Below are 14,423 nucleotides of genomic sequence, written 5' to 3' on the forward strand. Positions count from 1 at the left end.
GATGACACAGTTCATACTTTCTTTTACACTTCTTTTGGAGCCAAGTTTATCAAAGGAAAAACTGAAATATACATGTTCTGTGCTGTCTTCTAACCCAAACGAGGAAAATATGAACCCCAAATTGAGCTTAGGAGGAAGTGCAAGAATTCATTTTTGTGTCAGTCTAGTGGGGGATAAGTTGGGGGAGATGAATCAGTTTCTTTCTCTTCCTGAATTAGGCATCATCGTGGCTTTATTATTTTGTTTTAGTTAGTAATCCACAGATAGTATATTCAAATAGTCAAATATGTTATTTTTGTATTTGGAGTCCCTACTTAACTCCTTTCTGTTGGCATGTATAATTGAGTTGATGCTGTCATTAGGTGGAAAAAATTCTTTTATTTCTTGCAGCGTATTATGATAGCTACTCATTATTTTATGATTATGGGAACATGTGGTCTTAGTCTCTGAATGACATAAATATTGCTACATAAAAATAAGCATTTTTTGAGCCTTTCTGTAAGAAGTTTAGCCAGAGTTGGTCTGCTTTTCTAGGATCAGTGGCTACCCCAGAACTCCTAATATTTGCTTGACTGATTGCTGCAATTATCTGTTCGTCCATCCACCCACCAATCATTTACAGGCATTCTGTGCTGAGTACTAATATTTGTGGGTATAGCGGTGATTAAGATATTCACAGGTTCCCCTGTCCTGACATTACTTACTAGCAATATGATGTTGGCCAAGTTTCCTAATTGTTTAAGCTTCGGTTTCCTTATCTGTGAAATAGGGATAACAATTTCTAACCTAATTTTGCTATTGCTAGAGTTTTGGCCTTTTATAATAATGCCATTACTATAATATGTTCAATCATTAGTCTTCGATATTTGTTTTTTGCTTTGATCAGGAGCCTTATCGTGGGGATTAGATAGGAGGATTCTGTATTTTTGCAGTTGTATAATTCTTCTCCAAGGCTCAAGTCAAGGTCCCAGTAGTAGAAACTTTGACAGAGTCCCTGGCAAGTTAGATTTTTGTCAGTGAAGCTGAATATTGAATAAGTACTACTTAATTCAGATTTATGAAAAAAAATAATAGCTAAAACTTACAGTGTGTATTAGTGTCTGTGTCTGTTCTAAGCAGTTTCACGTATTAAATCATTAAATCCTCATAATAATTCTCTGAGGTCAATTTTATTATCATTATCCTTATTTTACAGATGAAGGCAGTGAGTTACAGAGTGGTTAAGCAATTTGTACAGGGTTACACGATGAAGTCAGGCTAGGATTCCAACCCAAATAGTCTGGTTCAAGAATCTGTCTTTATATAGATAGCTTCTTTGCATAGTCTTTTCCTTCTCACTTAAGATTTTATCATTTTTAACTTTGCTAATCTTTTAAAATAGATTCCAGTTTCTTTCTTTCTTTTTAGACTTTTAAAATTATAAATTATTTAATTTATTTAAACTTAAAGAAAAAACCCAGTATTTCAAGCATTCAATACTTCACATTGTTTTTCCTCCAGAATTTCACAATCTCAGACTTTAGCAGTGCTAAGAATACTTGGAGTAGAAGTATAAATTTCTCAAAATTTAAACTTTATTTTGTAGTAGCACTTACATTTAGACTGAATATTGTATTAGTTAAACAAGTACACATTTCCTAAATTACAGTTGTGTTTTTTTCTTAAATTGTTTTCTTTCTCTAAGTCTAATCTTTATGCTTATACCTATTTAACTTCACTTTTTTAGTTATTTTTTTCTAAAATTTATTTGGAGAAATTTAAAAAATATAGAAAGGTACAAAACTTAAGTTCTCATCTCCCAGATTTAACAGCTATAACATTTAGATATATTACTTCTGAAATCTTTCTAGAGTCCTTCAAAAACTTATTTATTCTTTAAAAAAGATACTATCAGAGAGTGATATTAATTTAGCCTTGGAGAGAACATACCTGGTCATAGTGTTTGAATTACTTTTCTCTTTTCTCAGTTTTACATTTCTCTGTTGACAGATTTTTGCAGAAAATAAATTATCTGTTTGGTGTGAGGGAATACCTAATATGCCTCAAGAGCCATTCTCATGCCAGTTATTAGTGGGATAAAATTGTTCTTAAGAGATTTCAATGTGGGACAGAGATCTCTTCATGATAAATACAATATAGAGCCTCAGGAATGAAAGATGTAAAACAAAGGCAAAAGTGAAGTCTTTACAGGCAATAATGAAATTGACTTAGGTTTACTCTGATAATGGGAGAAGAAGACAATATAATGGTATTGCAAAGCCCCAGTACCAGGTGATGGACATTTTGTAGGGTTTTGGCCTATCAACTTAATTATAAAGTGAGTTGTAGATGAGTTTTTTCCCGGACTAACATTTAGATTACCAACTTCACAACTTTTAAAATTTTGTTATCTAAATGATTAAGGCCGTCATCAAGAAAGTGCTTCCAAATAAATAAATTTATTTGGTAAGACCATCTGGTAATAAGAGCAGCTTTTGTTTTAAGGAGAAATACATATTGGAAGTAGTTTTTGAGGTTCCTAGTAAAAATATTTTCTTACCATAATTTTTCATATTTGTCAGTAAAGATATTGTATAAGCTGGTAGGGAAACACTATTGCAGACTATACTGATGTTTAGATAAGATATTAAAAAAACTAGTAAGACATTAAAATAGAAATTGGCTAAAAACTATAAAATTATGTTGGTTTCCTTAGATGATTAGTAGATTATTTGAATGTGTTTATTTTACTAGCAATTATAGCTCAGTCTTTTAAGTAGTAGTGTGAAGTAGATAAATGCAACCAGTATAAGTTGAGAGTCACTTATTAATAATGATTCAAAACAAATATAAGCCATGATCTCAACTCAGAGAGAACTTATAGGGATATCACTTATGGGAATTTATTTATCAGTCTCCAGTATATTGGCATGTGTAGTACTAGACTTAGACAAATAAAACAATACATAACAGTATATACACACACACACATGTTGAGTGCAGGCATGAATTTCAAAGCTAACAAATGCATGTAAGACGTGGATACAGAGGAAATCAATACGATCTGAAGATAATTAGAGAAAGTAAGGGAGGACATTAAGATCGGAAATGGTCTTTGTAAATGAACTCAGTAATGTTAACTAAAATTTGCATAGTATGTTTTCATAAAACATTCCAAAGCATGTTCATTGGTATCATCTTCACAACAACTCTGAAAAGGGATAGCTGTTATTGTTATCCTTGAGTGAACAGTGAGGAAGTTGAAGAAACATTCAATGACTTGGGCAGACTTACGACGCTAGTAAGTGGAAGAACAATTTTTTGACTGTAGTAGACTCTGTACTGTCTCTGTAGTGTCATGCTGTTGTTAAAGATGGTTAGAGTTTTCCTGCAACAAAGAGGTTACCAAAGAGTGTGTTCATTTTAGAAGGGATGAATAGTTTGAGTAAAAGTGCAGAACCAAAAATGTTTATGAGGAAGAAAAGTGTGAAAATCAACTTCATGAATGGTGAATTTGTATTGCGTAGTTGGCTAATCCCAGAGATGACTTTTGGGCATCTCTTAAGTGCTGAACGCTGTGTTTAAGAATAAAGTTAGGTAGTAGGGATGCAGTCAGGTTAGTTAGGTAGGGCGGTATGTAGAAGTAAAATTTTAGAAGTAGGCGTAGATACTATAAGGTATGATGAGCTACTGTGATTGCTTGTTAAATGAAATAAAAATATATTTAAAGTAAAATTGTTAAGTGGAAATTTCCATTCTCTAGTCTTAGAACAGGTTAATAGCCATATGCCTTTTATCGTTGATATAGTAAAACTGCATCTTAGTAAGATTAATTTAACTTGTTATTAAAATATGATATCAAATGTATTATTTAGCTATTTTATCAAGAGAGGAATATATGTGCACAAGTTTCTGTACATTGCAGCTAAATTTTAAATGAGTTCATATGATATTTGACTTCTTATTTCATTACTGAATCTAATATTTTTCAGTTTAAAGATATCCTTTAAAATTCAAAGAAAACTACTTTAAATATTTAATTATTTTTGCCTATTATTTTCCTTAGAATATCTTTAATACTAAGTGCTACTGTTTGTGGAGTGCTTATCTTGTGGCAGTTTCTGTGCTAAAAGTTCACATATATCATCTAAATTCTCACAATAAGTCTGTGAAGTTGTCCCCATTTTGTAAAAGAGAAAACCGATAACATTTCAGTCATTTGTTCAAGATTATGTAACTAGTAAAATGATAACGCCACAATTTAAACCCAGGACTGTCTGGTTGTCAGGGTTTGTGCTATAACAATGGTACTTGTAGTTGTTTCCCTCTCTCAAATACACAAAGTTCTGATTTTATAGCACTGTGTTATGTACTGAGTATATACAAAGATGAGCTTGACACCTTTTAGGAGGAGACCATTTATTGAAGAACATCATTGCTGGGAGTATACAATGCATGCAGTAATGTGAATGCCAGAGGAAAAGTAGAGGAAAGCACTGTGATAGAACAGGGCTAACATCTTTATATAAAGACTTTTTGCCTACTGAGGTTAAAAAAAAATGAAGGTACGAAGGGATAAGCAGACTAAGAACTATGAACTATGATTAGACTATGAACACAATTTTAAAAAACAACACTTAAACCAACAAATCAGCAATACAGTAAATCAGCAATCAACAAAGATGACTGACTATCATTCTAAGGCCAAGTCTTTGTTTTGTTCACATCGTATTCCCACAGTCTAAAACAGAGTCTGGCACACAGTAGACACTCTGTAGGTATTTGTTTTGTGAATAAAACAACACAAATAATGTTCAGCCCTACTTGTAATTAAGAAATTACATTAAAGTGAGAGAGCATTTTTCATTACCAGTTATCAAGCTGCATCACCCCCACTCCCAGCACCCCCGCCAAAAAAAAAAATAGAGAAAGGGAGAGAGGTAGAAAGAAATATAATGCAGGAGCAGGTACAGTGAAATGGATAGTTGACCATACATTTCTAATAGGAGCATAAATGGATCTACTACTCTTGGAAAGCAGTTTTGTGATTTATAATAGCCTTTAAAAATTCATAAACTTTGACCTAGCAAATCCATATTTTAAATCTATCCTGACAAAATAATCCTGAATATTTAAAATATCTTGCATGAAAATATACATGATAACATTATATATTTAAAAATTTGAAGAAAGTCTAAATATCCCAGTACAGTAAGTGGTTAAGTAAATCTTTGCAAATCTTTTTAATGAACAAAATTTTTGTTAATGTGTATGAAATAACATGACAAAATTTTGAGTTCAATGTAAAAAGTAATATAACTTGTACATCTAGGATAGTGTAAAAATCTACATAGAAAAAAGAACTAGGATGAGATATATCCACAATGTTAGGTATTTTGGTAACAGAATATCAGGTAATTTTTTTTTCCTCTTTTATCTTCTGAAGTTTCTTTAAAAACATAATAGGTATATGAGATGCATCAAAGTTTTCTTATTTGGTACTGTGATTAGTAAGTAAGCATTTTTACTGTCAAATCATTTAGCTACATCTTAATCACCTTTTAATATTTTTGTATAAAAGTTCTTTTTAGATAACAATAGGAAACTTTTTGGTGTTAGGATATTTTTATTTTATTTTCTGAATTTCAATTAATTTTACATTCTGTCTCCTACCTCAATAATTTTAGATTTAATTCAAGACTGGTCAAGTGATAATGCTCCAGACATTTTTTCATTTGTTCCATATACATGGAATTTTAAAATCATGTTTCATCAATTTGAAATGATTTGGGCAGCTAATCAGCACAATTGGATTGACTGTTCCACTAAACAACAGGAAAATGGTAAGTACTTTTTAAAAATTAGGTTAGTATTCTGTTCATTAAGACAAATACCAACAAAGAAAACTGATACTGATTTTTGTAGTTTTAATAGATACTAGAACTGATCTTTTTTTCCATTGTCTTATAAGACTCTCAGAGAACTATTTCAGAATTTGTATTACACTAAGCATATTAAATTTAATTTTGTTTAGGTGTGTATTTAAGGCAGTTTTTGTTTAAAATTTTTTTGAAATGAAAAGCAAATTTCTTTTTCTTTTTTTTTTTTTGCAGTGTACCTGGCAGCCTGTGGGGAAACATTAAACATTGATTTCTCTTTGCCGTTTACGGACTTTGTTCCAGCTACATGTAATACCAAATTCTCTTTAAGAGTACGTATAATTGGATGCATTGTTTATTCCACAAGGTTTATTAGTAAGTTTGATTTCCCAGCACTTACCTTTACTCTCTCCTGCCCATCCTGTTGCCCCCTGAAGTATTTTGGTTTTCCACCATTGTTCACTAACTTCAGTGGCACACTGAAGTTGCCTGTTTCTTTTTTGTAGTTAACTGTAATATTCTGCCTTTCCCCTAAGTTCCCCAAGTTCCCCTAAGAAGTTGGGCAGTAACTTGAAAAGATATGTGTACCCCAGTGTTCATAGCAGCATTATTTACAGTAGCCAAGATATGGAAGTGACCTCAGTGCCCACTGACAGATGAATGGATAAAAAAGATGTGATACATATACTCACTGGAGTATTACTCAGCCATAAAAAAGAATGAGACCTTGCCATTTATGACGTGGATGACCTGGAGGGGTATTATGCTTAGTGAAATAAGTCAAACAGAGAAAGGCAAATACTGTATGTTTTCACTTATATTTGGAATCTAAAAACCAAAATGAACAGATAAAACAGAAATGGACTTCCAGATATAGAAAACAAACTAGTGGTTACCAGAGGGGGGAGGGGAAGGAGGAGGAGTGAAGTAGGTGAAGGAGATTAAGAGATATAAATTACCAGTTATAAAATAAGTCACAGGGATGTAATGTACAGCACTGGGAATATAGTCAATATTTTATAACTTTGTATTGATATAGCATATAATCCATAAAAACACTGAATTGTGTTATATGACTGAAATGAATATAGTAAATCAACTATACTTCTATTAAAAAAAAAAAAGCTGGGCAAAAAAAAAAAAATTCCTTGAGTGCATTATTTTGTTAGAGCTCATTTCTGACCTCTGTGACTAATCTATATGTTCTCTTAAGAACTTATTCTAACTCTAATACTAGTCTGTGAACTGGATTTTACATTTCTCTATACAGTTGACACTTGAATAATGTGGAGGTTAGGGACGCTGACCCTCCCTGCCATCATAAATTTGTGTGCAACACAAATTATATCCTCCACATTCTTGGTTCCTCTGTATTTGAGGTTCAGCATCTGCAGATTCAACCAACCACAGATTGTGTAGGACTGTAATATTTACTGTTGAAAAAACATCCATGTGTAAGTGGCCTGTGCAGTTCAAACCTGTGTTGTTCAAGGGTCAGCTATATTTCATTCTTAATTTTAACCATGAATTCAAGGAGTAAACCCCATGATCCAAAAGCCAGCTCTTAGGAGTTCACAATTCATGGTACACCTAACTTTAAGGTATACAATCATTAGTAGTTGGAGTATTGATGGAGGTTATGAAGGTAAAAAGTAGCAACAATAATAAGAGCAGCCAGCAAGTATTAACATCTTCTTTGTGCCAGACACTACTCCAAGTGCTTTATGTGTAGCAACTCATTTAATCATTCTCAGAACAGCCCTCTTGAAGTAGTTGTTGTTATTATCTGCATTTACAGAATAGGAAACTAAGGAGGCAAGTTTATGTAACTTGTCATATAGCTAGTGAGTGGCCAAGTTAGAATCCGAGCCCAGGCAGTATAGTTTAGGGCTCCACTCTTTTAACCACCCCACTGTGCCTTCCTGTTAAGAAACCAAGCATCAAAATGAGCAAAGATTCAGAGACCTATAAGGAAAAAAAGTGAAACTCAGTGAAGATCTTTTGATACAATTCTTAAATTCTAGTAAGTCTTGAGGAACCAAGACTTACTAGAATCAAAATAGACAATCATATTTTAAAAAATACAGAACATATTCCACTTGAGCTAATATTAGCTGATTTTTAATTTTTTTTTTACTGAGTTACGTGTGAAATATCCAAGGAAACCTATGGAAGATAATCTTCTTACTGTTTTCGAGAAACTGTGCTGTTTAGTTCCCTGATTTTTTTCTTGACTTTTTTTCCTTAGAGATTTTATTTTTATTATTATCTTTTTTAAAGAAGGTTAATTAATTAATTAATTTTGGCTGTGTTGGGTCTTCGTTGCTGCGCATGGGCTTTCTCTTGCGGAGAGCAGGGGCTACTCTTCGTTGTGGTGCACGGGCCTCTCATTGCGGTGGCTTCTCTTATTGTGGAACACAGGCCCTAGGCGCGCGGGCTTCAGTAGTTGTGGCACTCAGGCTCCGTAGTTGTGGCACGCGGGACCTAGAGCACAGGCTCAGTAGTTGTGGCACACAAGCTTAGTTGCTCTGTGTCATGTGGGATCTTCCTGGACCAGGGCTCCAACCCATGTCCCCTGAATTGACAGGCGGATTCTTAACCACTGCACCACCAGGGAAGTCCCTTTCTTGACTTTCTAAGAAGAATTTAGTTTCAGTCAATGTAAGATCTTATTCCAGTTACTTACCTGATTATTCAGTGTAAAACCTGCCATTTCAAATTTATGTTTATTTTCTGTTTAATTATTATAGTTAAGCTTGTCTGTAAATAGTAACCTAACAAATTTATGTACCTATTTTGTTACTTTGGATTATTATAAATTATTTTTTAGGGAGAAGATGTTGATCTTCATTTGTTTCTACCAGATTGCCACCCTAGTAAATATTCATTATTTATGCTGGTAAAGAATTGCCACCCAAATAAAATGGCTCACGATACTGGTATTCCTGCTGAATGTCAAAGTGGCCAGAAAACAGTTAAACCAAAATGGCGGAACATTACTCAAGAAAAGTAAGTACTTAATATTAGTGATCTAAGTATTTTGATCTAAGTTTATGTGGAGAAATTACTCTTCTAATTCTTTAAAAGAATGACAGTAAAATTTGATTATCTGTAACTGGTGTCTGTATACAATCAAAGGAATAAGTACCAGACTAGAAACTTTATTTTTACTCTTCAAAGGGCTGGTTGGGTTGAATGCTGGACTGTCCCAAGTGTCATGCTTACAATTGATTACACATGGCATCCAATTTATCCACAAAAAGCAGATGAACAGCTAAAACAGTCATGTAAGTGTTTTTATATAATTTGTACAGTGAAATATCTAGTGTTATAATTGATAAACATCAAAGATACAAGGAGAAATTAAAAATATTTGAAAATGCATCTATTGGCAGTTTCATACATTTAAAATCTTTTAAGGATTTTGGTATAATTACAGCTAACTTTCATTGAGCATTTACTATATATCAAGTACTATATCAAATACTAGGCCAAGCTGTTTCCTGGTTAACTTTATCTCATTTAACTCTTGAAGCAACTCTGTGAGATAGATGTTATAATTATTATTGTCATTGTAGAGTTGAGGAGATATGCTCAGAGAAAGTAAGTAATTTTCTCAAGGTCTGCTGAGCTAGAAGCAGCAGAGCTGGAGTATGAAGTTAGGTATATGTAAATCTATATATTTAAAGCACTTGATTTTGTGAGATGTTAGTTTCTTTAATGCATTTTGACAACTGTCATATCATTTATAGTTTCCCTGAGGCTTAAGTGCTGCTTTATTTGGATACAAAGTGGAATTAGTGTTAAGTAATATTTTCTGTGTATTTTTCCAGTGAGTTAAGTTTTTAAGAATAGTTTTTGTAACTTTCTCTTATGTATATGTTGATAATGTCACACTGCATTTGAATAACTGTTTATGTGAAAATAACTTTATAGTTTAATGCCTAAGTATAGTTAAAACCTAATTGTGACCCAGATTTACAGTATATTGACAGAACTTGATGAGAATGTTGCCTTTGTTAGTGGGAACTTTTCATCGATTCTTTGAAGTTTGATTTATGTATTTTATACATATTTCAATAAAGTCCATTCTTTATTGCATTCTTAATCATTAATCTTTCAGGTTTGTTTTCATTGTATACTACAGATATTTTATCAGCATTAGTTGCTTTCATATTTGCAAAATCGAATTTCCTAGTAACTAGTTCCTTGAAGAACTTTTAAGAGGTGCTTTCCTCCCTCACCCCTCAAACATTATTCTTTTTTCCTCAATTTATTCCAGTGTCAGAAATGGAAGAAACAATGCTATCTGTATTAAGGCCATCCCAGAAAACAGACAGAGTTGTTTCTTCTCCTTCTACTTCTTCACGTCCACCTATTGATCCCTCAGAACTTCCACCTGATAAACTTCATGTAGAAATGGAACTTTCTCCAGATTCTCAGATAACTCTCTATGGACCTCTATTAAATGCCTTTCTATGTATAAAGGTAAGAATTTTAAAAGAACCTCCATATTTTTAAACATAGGAAAAGCAGTTAACATCTAATTGAAATTGAGACCATTTGAAATGGCCAATTATATGATTTAAAGTATTTAGGATATGTTATATATGTCAACTAGGTTTGTGGTGTTAGACACAATTATAAAATTATTTATTAAAAATTGTGTACTCCTCAGTTTAGTATTTTTTATTTTGAGCAATTAGTGTGTTCTAGTTGTGCTAGTTGCTAGAGATACAGATGATATAGCATCTGTCCATAAGAAAATAAGCTGGAGGGATATAGCAGGATATATATATATATATATATATATGGACAATTTTAACGCACTGTAATTAACGCAGCAGTAGAAGTATAAAATAACTTTGTTATCTGAGGATAATTGTACTAGGAAAAGGCTACTTCAAGTGAGTCTATCAGAAACCAACAACTTCATTTCACGGTAAGTAATAAGCAAAGATTTGTTTGGAGCTCTATCTTGAAAATTGAAGCAAATATGAGAAAATGAATTCATTTCAGAGTATGACAAATTTAGGCTCTGAAGAAATATATACTATTTCTTTGAGCAAAGACCAAATCAAGTGTTGATTCATTCTGGTATAATTTTTGCAGTGAAATTGTATGACTGCATAGTATGATAGCACTTTAAGGTTGCTGTCTGGAGCATGATTATGAAGAGAGGCTATTTTAAGAAAAATATTTGAGTACTTTTTCAGTTTTCTGTTTATCATTTTTATTCATTTGATACTCAAATCATATTTTTAAAAAGTCCCTAGTGAGTCATCACTAATTCTTGTTGATTTATTCCTTTTTGTAGGTAACTTCTCTAAGCCTTCCAGATTTTCACTTATCACTGATAGTTTTACCTATGATTTGAGCAGTTATCCAACATCACATTCAGCTACTTCATGAAATTTTGCATTTTTCCAGGATTTTGCAAATTCACTTTGCTTTAGATTTTCATTGTACCATTGGTTATTTACTACATCTGTTAATCAAAGAGAGACTAATTGTTCAAACATTAACAATCATGAACCTTAGAGTTAATTGTAGTGTGGATGTTTCTGTGAATCTAATTTTATCAATGCTTACTTATTTGCTTCCTTTTGTAACTTCATAATTGTAGAGGTTTGGATATTGAATGCTTAGCTAACAAGGAATCCCTTAATGTACAGTAACAGGAGTACATAATTCTGGAAAGGGTCTAGGATGAGCAAGGTTGGCCAGGGAAGGACAATCAAGGTTTGTTAGCAAAGGCTGTCTTTAAGATGTGCTGGCTGAATAAATTTTGAAGTTTTGTAAAATCTCAGTATTTGAGTTACTGTATTATATTTACTAAAAACTACCATATAGCATCAGATGATGTAATTTAAGGTGAAAGATGCAAGGGAAAATGTGTTTAATATTTGTGGAAACCTATAGTTTGTTTGCTTTTTACCTTTTCTTCCCCTAGGGTTTTAGAGATTCTTGAAAGAGTAAAGAAGTAATTCTTCAGTTTCAAAGGGAGGACACACACACACACACACACACACACACAAACATATATTTTTCTCTTGTGATCATTTTTTGGCCTAAAATATTCTTCAGATATTATTTCTCCCAATATCTTATTTTCTTGGGATTGCCTGTGAATATAAAGGATCTAAAATTGAATTTTCAAGCCGTAGTCTCCAGAAAAGGCTGAATTATATTTTAATTTAAATATAAGCAATGATTTAGTTATCGGGTGTAGGCGGTTATATTGATATAATATCAGTTTTGAATACTACTAGAGAAGTATTAACTCTGTTTTTGCATTACCACATGTACATTGAACCTCAATTTTTTAATTAAAAAAATTCCATAGTAATACATAAACAAAAAAAAGAGGACTATAACAAAGAACACAGAGAAAGAAAGACATACCTTTGTTTTAGACTTCTTTATAAATTCTGTTCCATATATGTTACCCATGTTGGTAGTTTATTATGTTTTGATGCACACTATGCATTACAGACTTTACAACAACTTTTTAGTAGTGTCAGAAGTTTGTTGTGCTAAATATTTGTATTTATATTCATCAAGTTAATTCAGAACTTGAAGTGTCTACTGAAACAAATTTAAAATTTTTAAGTTTTGACATATTTTTAAAAATAATTTCTAACCCAATGAACTCTCTGCTTCCTTTTATTAGGAATATATGTCACATGTAACTCTTTAAGTTGTTTGTTTTCGGCTTAGTGTCATGCTGACATGGAGATGTTATCCTGTCTTAAATGTCCCTTACTCTTTTTTCATTAGTTTTAATGTATAACTTAGTTCTACTTAGTATCAGTGTTAGAGCTTTAAAACTTTTTGGAAGTTAGGTTTGATACATGTATTATGTATGTATGTATATTTAAAAGAAAACAGAGAATATGAAAACTCATGTAACTGAGATTATATTTTTCTTAGTTATTGAAATTAAACATCAAGAAATTCTAAAGGATACATCACTAGAAAAAAAGAATTGCCCTGTATTTATTTGACTGTAAAACTGACTTCCACAAAATCCACAATGGAAACTAGGCCTGGCATTATTATTACAAAGAATTCTAAGAAGAGTATTTAGTGAATGTGCATTATAATTTACGAGGACATTTTATGGAAATGAGAGGTCTTCTGAAGATGTAGACTACGTAGCAACTCTAAGTGTCAGTCCAAAGTCCTTTCAGTAATATTAGAACTTCATGTCATTTCTTATGTTGTGGACATAAGGTTGGATAACAATACCCCTTATATTACTTTTATGAATTGACTTCTGTTAGTCTTATTACATTTATTCTTAATGGAAGAAGGAAATCTGAATCTAAATAGTGATAGCATATAAGTGGTGGCAAATAGTAACCATGGATTAAGGGTATATATGACATATGTTTTTCTTATTAAAAAATAGTTTTCATGGGGAATATAGCCATTATTTTGTAATAACTGTAAGTGGAGTATAACCTTTAAAAATTATGTAAAAAATAAAAAATATTAAAAAATAGTTTTATTGGTCTTGAACAGAAGACTGGCTATCAAGTTTCAATTAAAAAAACAGTATTGGAAACAGAGTACTTGTAGGGTTTTTTCCCTTCATTTCTGATTTTATTAGTGGTCTTCTAATTATTGTTGATAATACCTGTTTTTTCTTTTTTTTTTTTGAGAAATGAGTATCATTGGATAAGTATGAAATTTTAACTGGGAAAAAAAATGAAAGTCTTCTGTTACTTAAAGTAGGTTACTTGATACTCATGTAATAAAATATTTCTGGGAAAATAAAATTTCAGAGGACTCCTAAGTAAATTGAAAATGTAGTTTATTATTCTTAAAGTCATACATGCTAAAAACTTGACAAAAGAATACATTTTCCCAATTCTATAAGCCAATGGTTTTTTTTAGGGTTGTTTAAAATGGAAATAGGATTTTTACTTGTATTTTTAAATATTTGTATACATTCACTAATGTTAAAATATCATAAAAGTTTGCCATAATATATTACTACTTGCCAGATACTTCAATCAAACTTTTGGTAATTTTTTTAGTGAATCCTTAAGAAATTAACTCTTACAGATGTAACTCATATATTTAAAAACCTCACAAAACTGAAATCAGACACCAACATTAAACATTTAACATTAGGCTAACTTTTAAAGAGTTATGATTTATAAAGTACATTTTGTTGATAATATTCAACAGGTACAAATGTGTTAACGCATAAAAGACTTCTAGTGTTTTATAACTCTTTAAAAACAGTCATTGACACATTTAATAAAACTTAGCAACTGTCTTCTATTATGTTGGAGATTCAGTAATCCCTAGAGAATCTGATATGAGTTATTTCTGTTTCAGATAATTAAGCGGAGATTGGTTTAGCAGCAAATTGAACATTATGCCCAAGAGAATCTTTTTCCTTTAATTGTAGTAATCTATAGGAATCTTTTTTTTAGGGTTAAAAATTGTAAGAGACTACAAGGGAATCTTTTAAAAATAAGAGATTATTAGGCTAGTATTATTAAAAATTAGCTAAAATAAGTATAACATTTCTAATGATTTGTTGGTAAC

At 31.7% G+C, this 14,423-nt stretch overlaps 1 protein-coding gene across 7 annotated transcripts in view; it reads left to right on the forward strand.

The window, feature by feature from the left end:
* Positions 1–14,423, forward strand: part of BLTP1 (bridge-like lipid transfer protein family member 1) — a 207,117-nt gene that overhangs the window by 57,628 nt on the left and 135,066 nt on the right. For all 7 annotated transcript variants that reach the window (XM_059067561.2, XM_067036610.1, XM_067036614.1 and 4 more), the window contains exons 16-20: positions 5,667–5,822; positions 6,093–6,190; positions 8,689–8,867; positions 9,039–9,145; positions 10,141–10,346. In XM_059067561.2, coding sequence (XP_058923544.1) covers positions 5,667–5,822; positions 6,093–6,190; positions 8,689–8,867; positions 9,039–9,145; positions 10,141–10,346 — 746 coding nt within the window. The remainder of the gene's footprint in view (positions 1–5,666; positions 5,823–6,092; positions 6,191–8,688; positions 8,868–9,038; positions 9,146–10,140; positions 10,347–14,423) is intronic.

The sequence above is a fragment of the Kogia breviceps genome, chromosome 6, assembly GCF_026419965.1.
Source record: "Kogia breviceps isolate mKogBre1 chromosome 6, mKogBre1 haplotype 1, whole genome shotgun sequence".
Taxonomy (NCBI): domain Eukaryota; kingdom Metazoa; phylum Chordata; class Mammalia; order Artiodactyla; family Physeteridae; genus Kogia; species Kogia breviceps.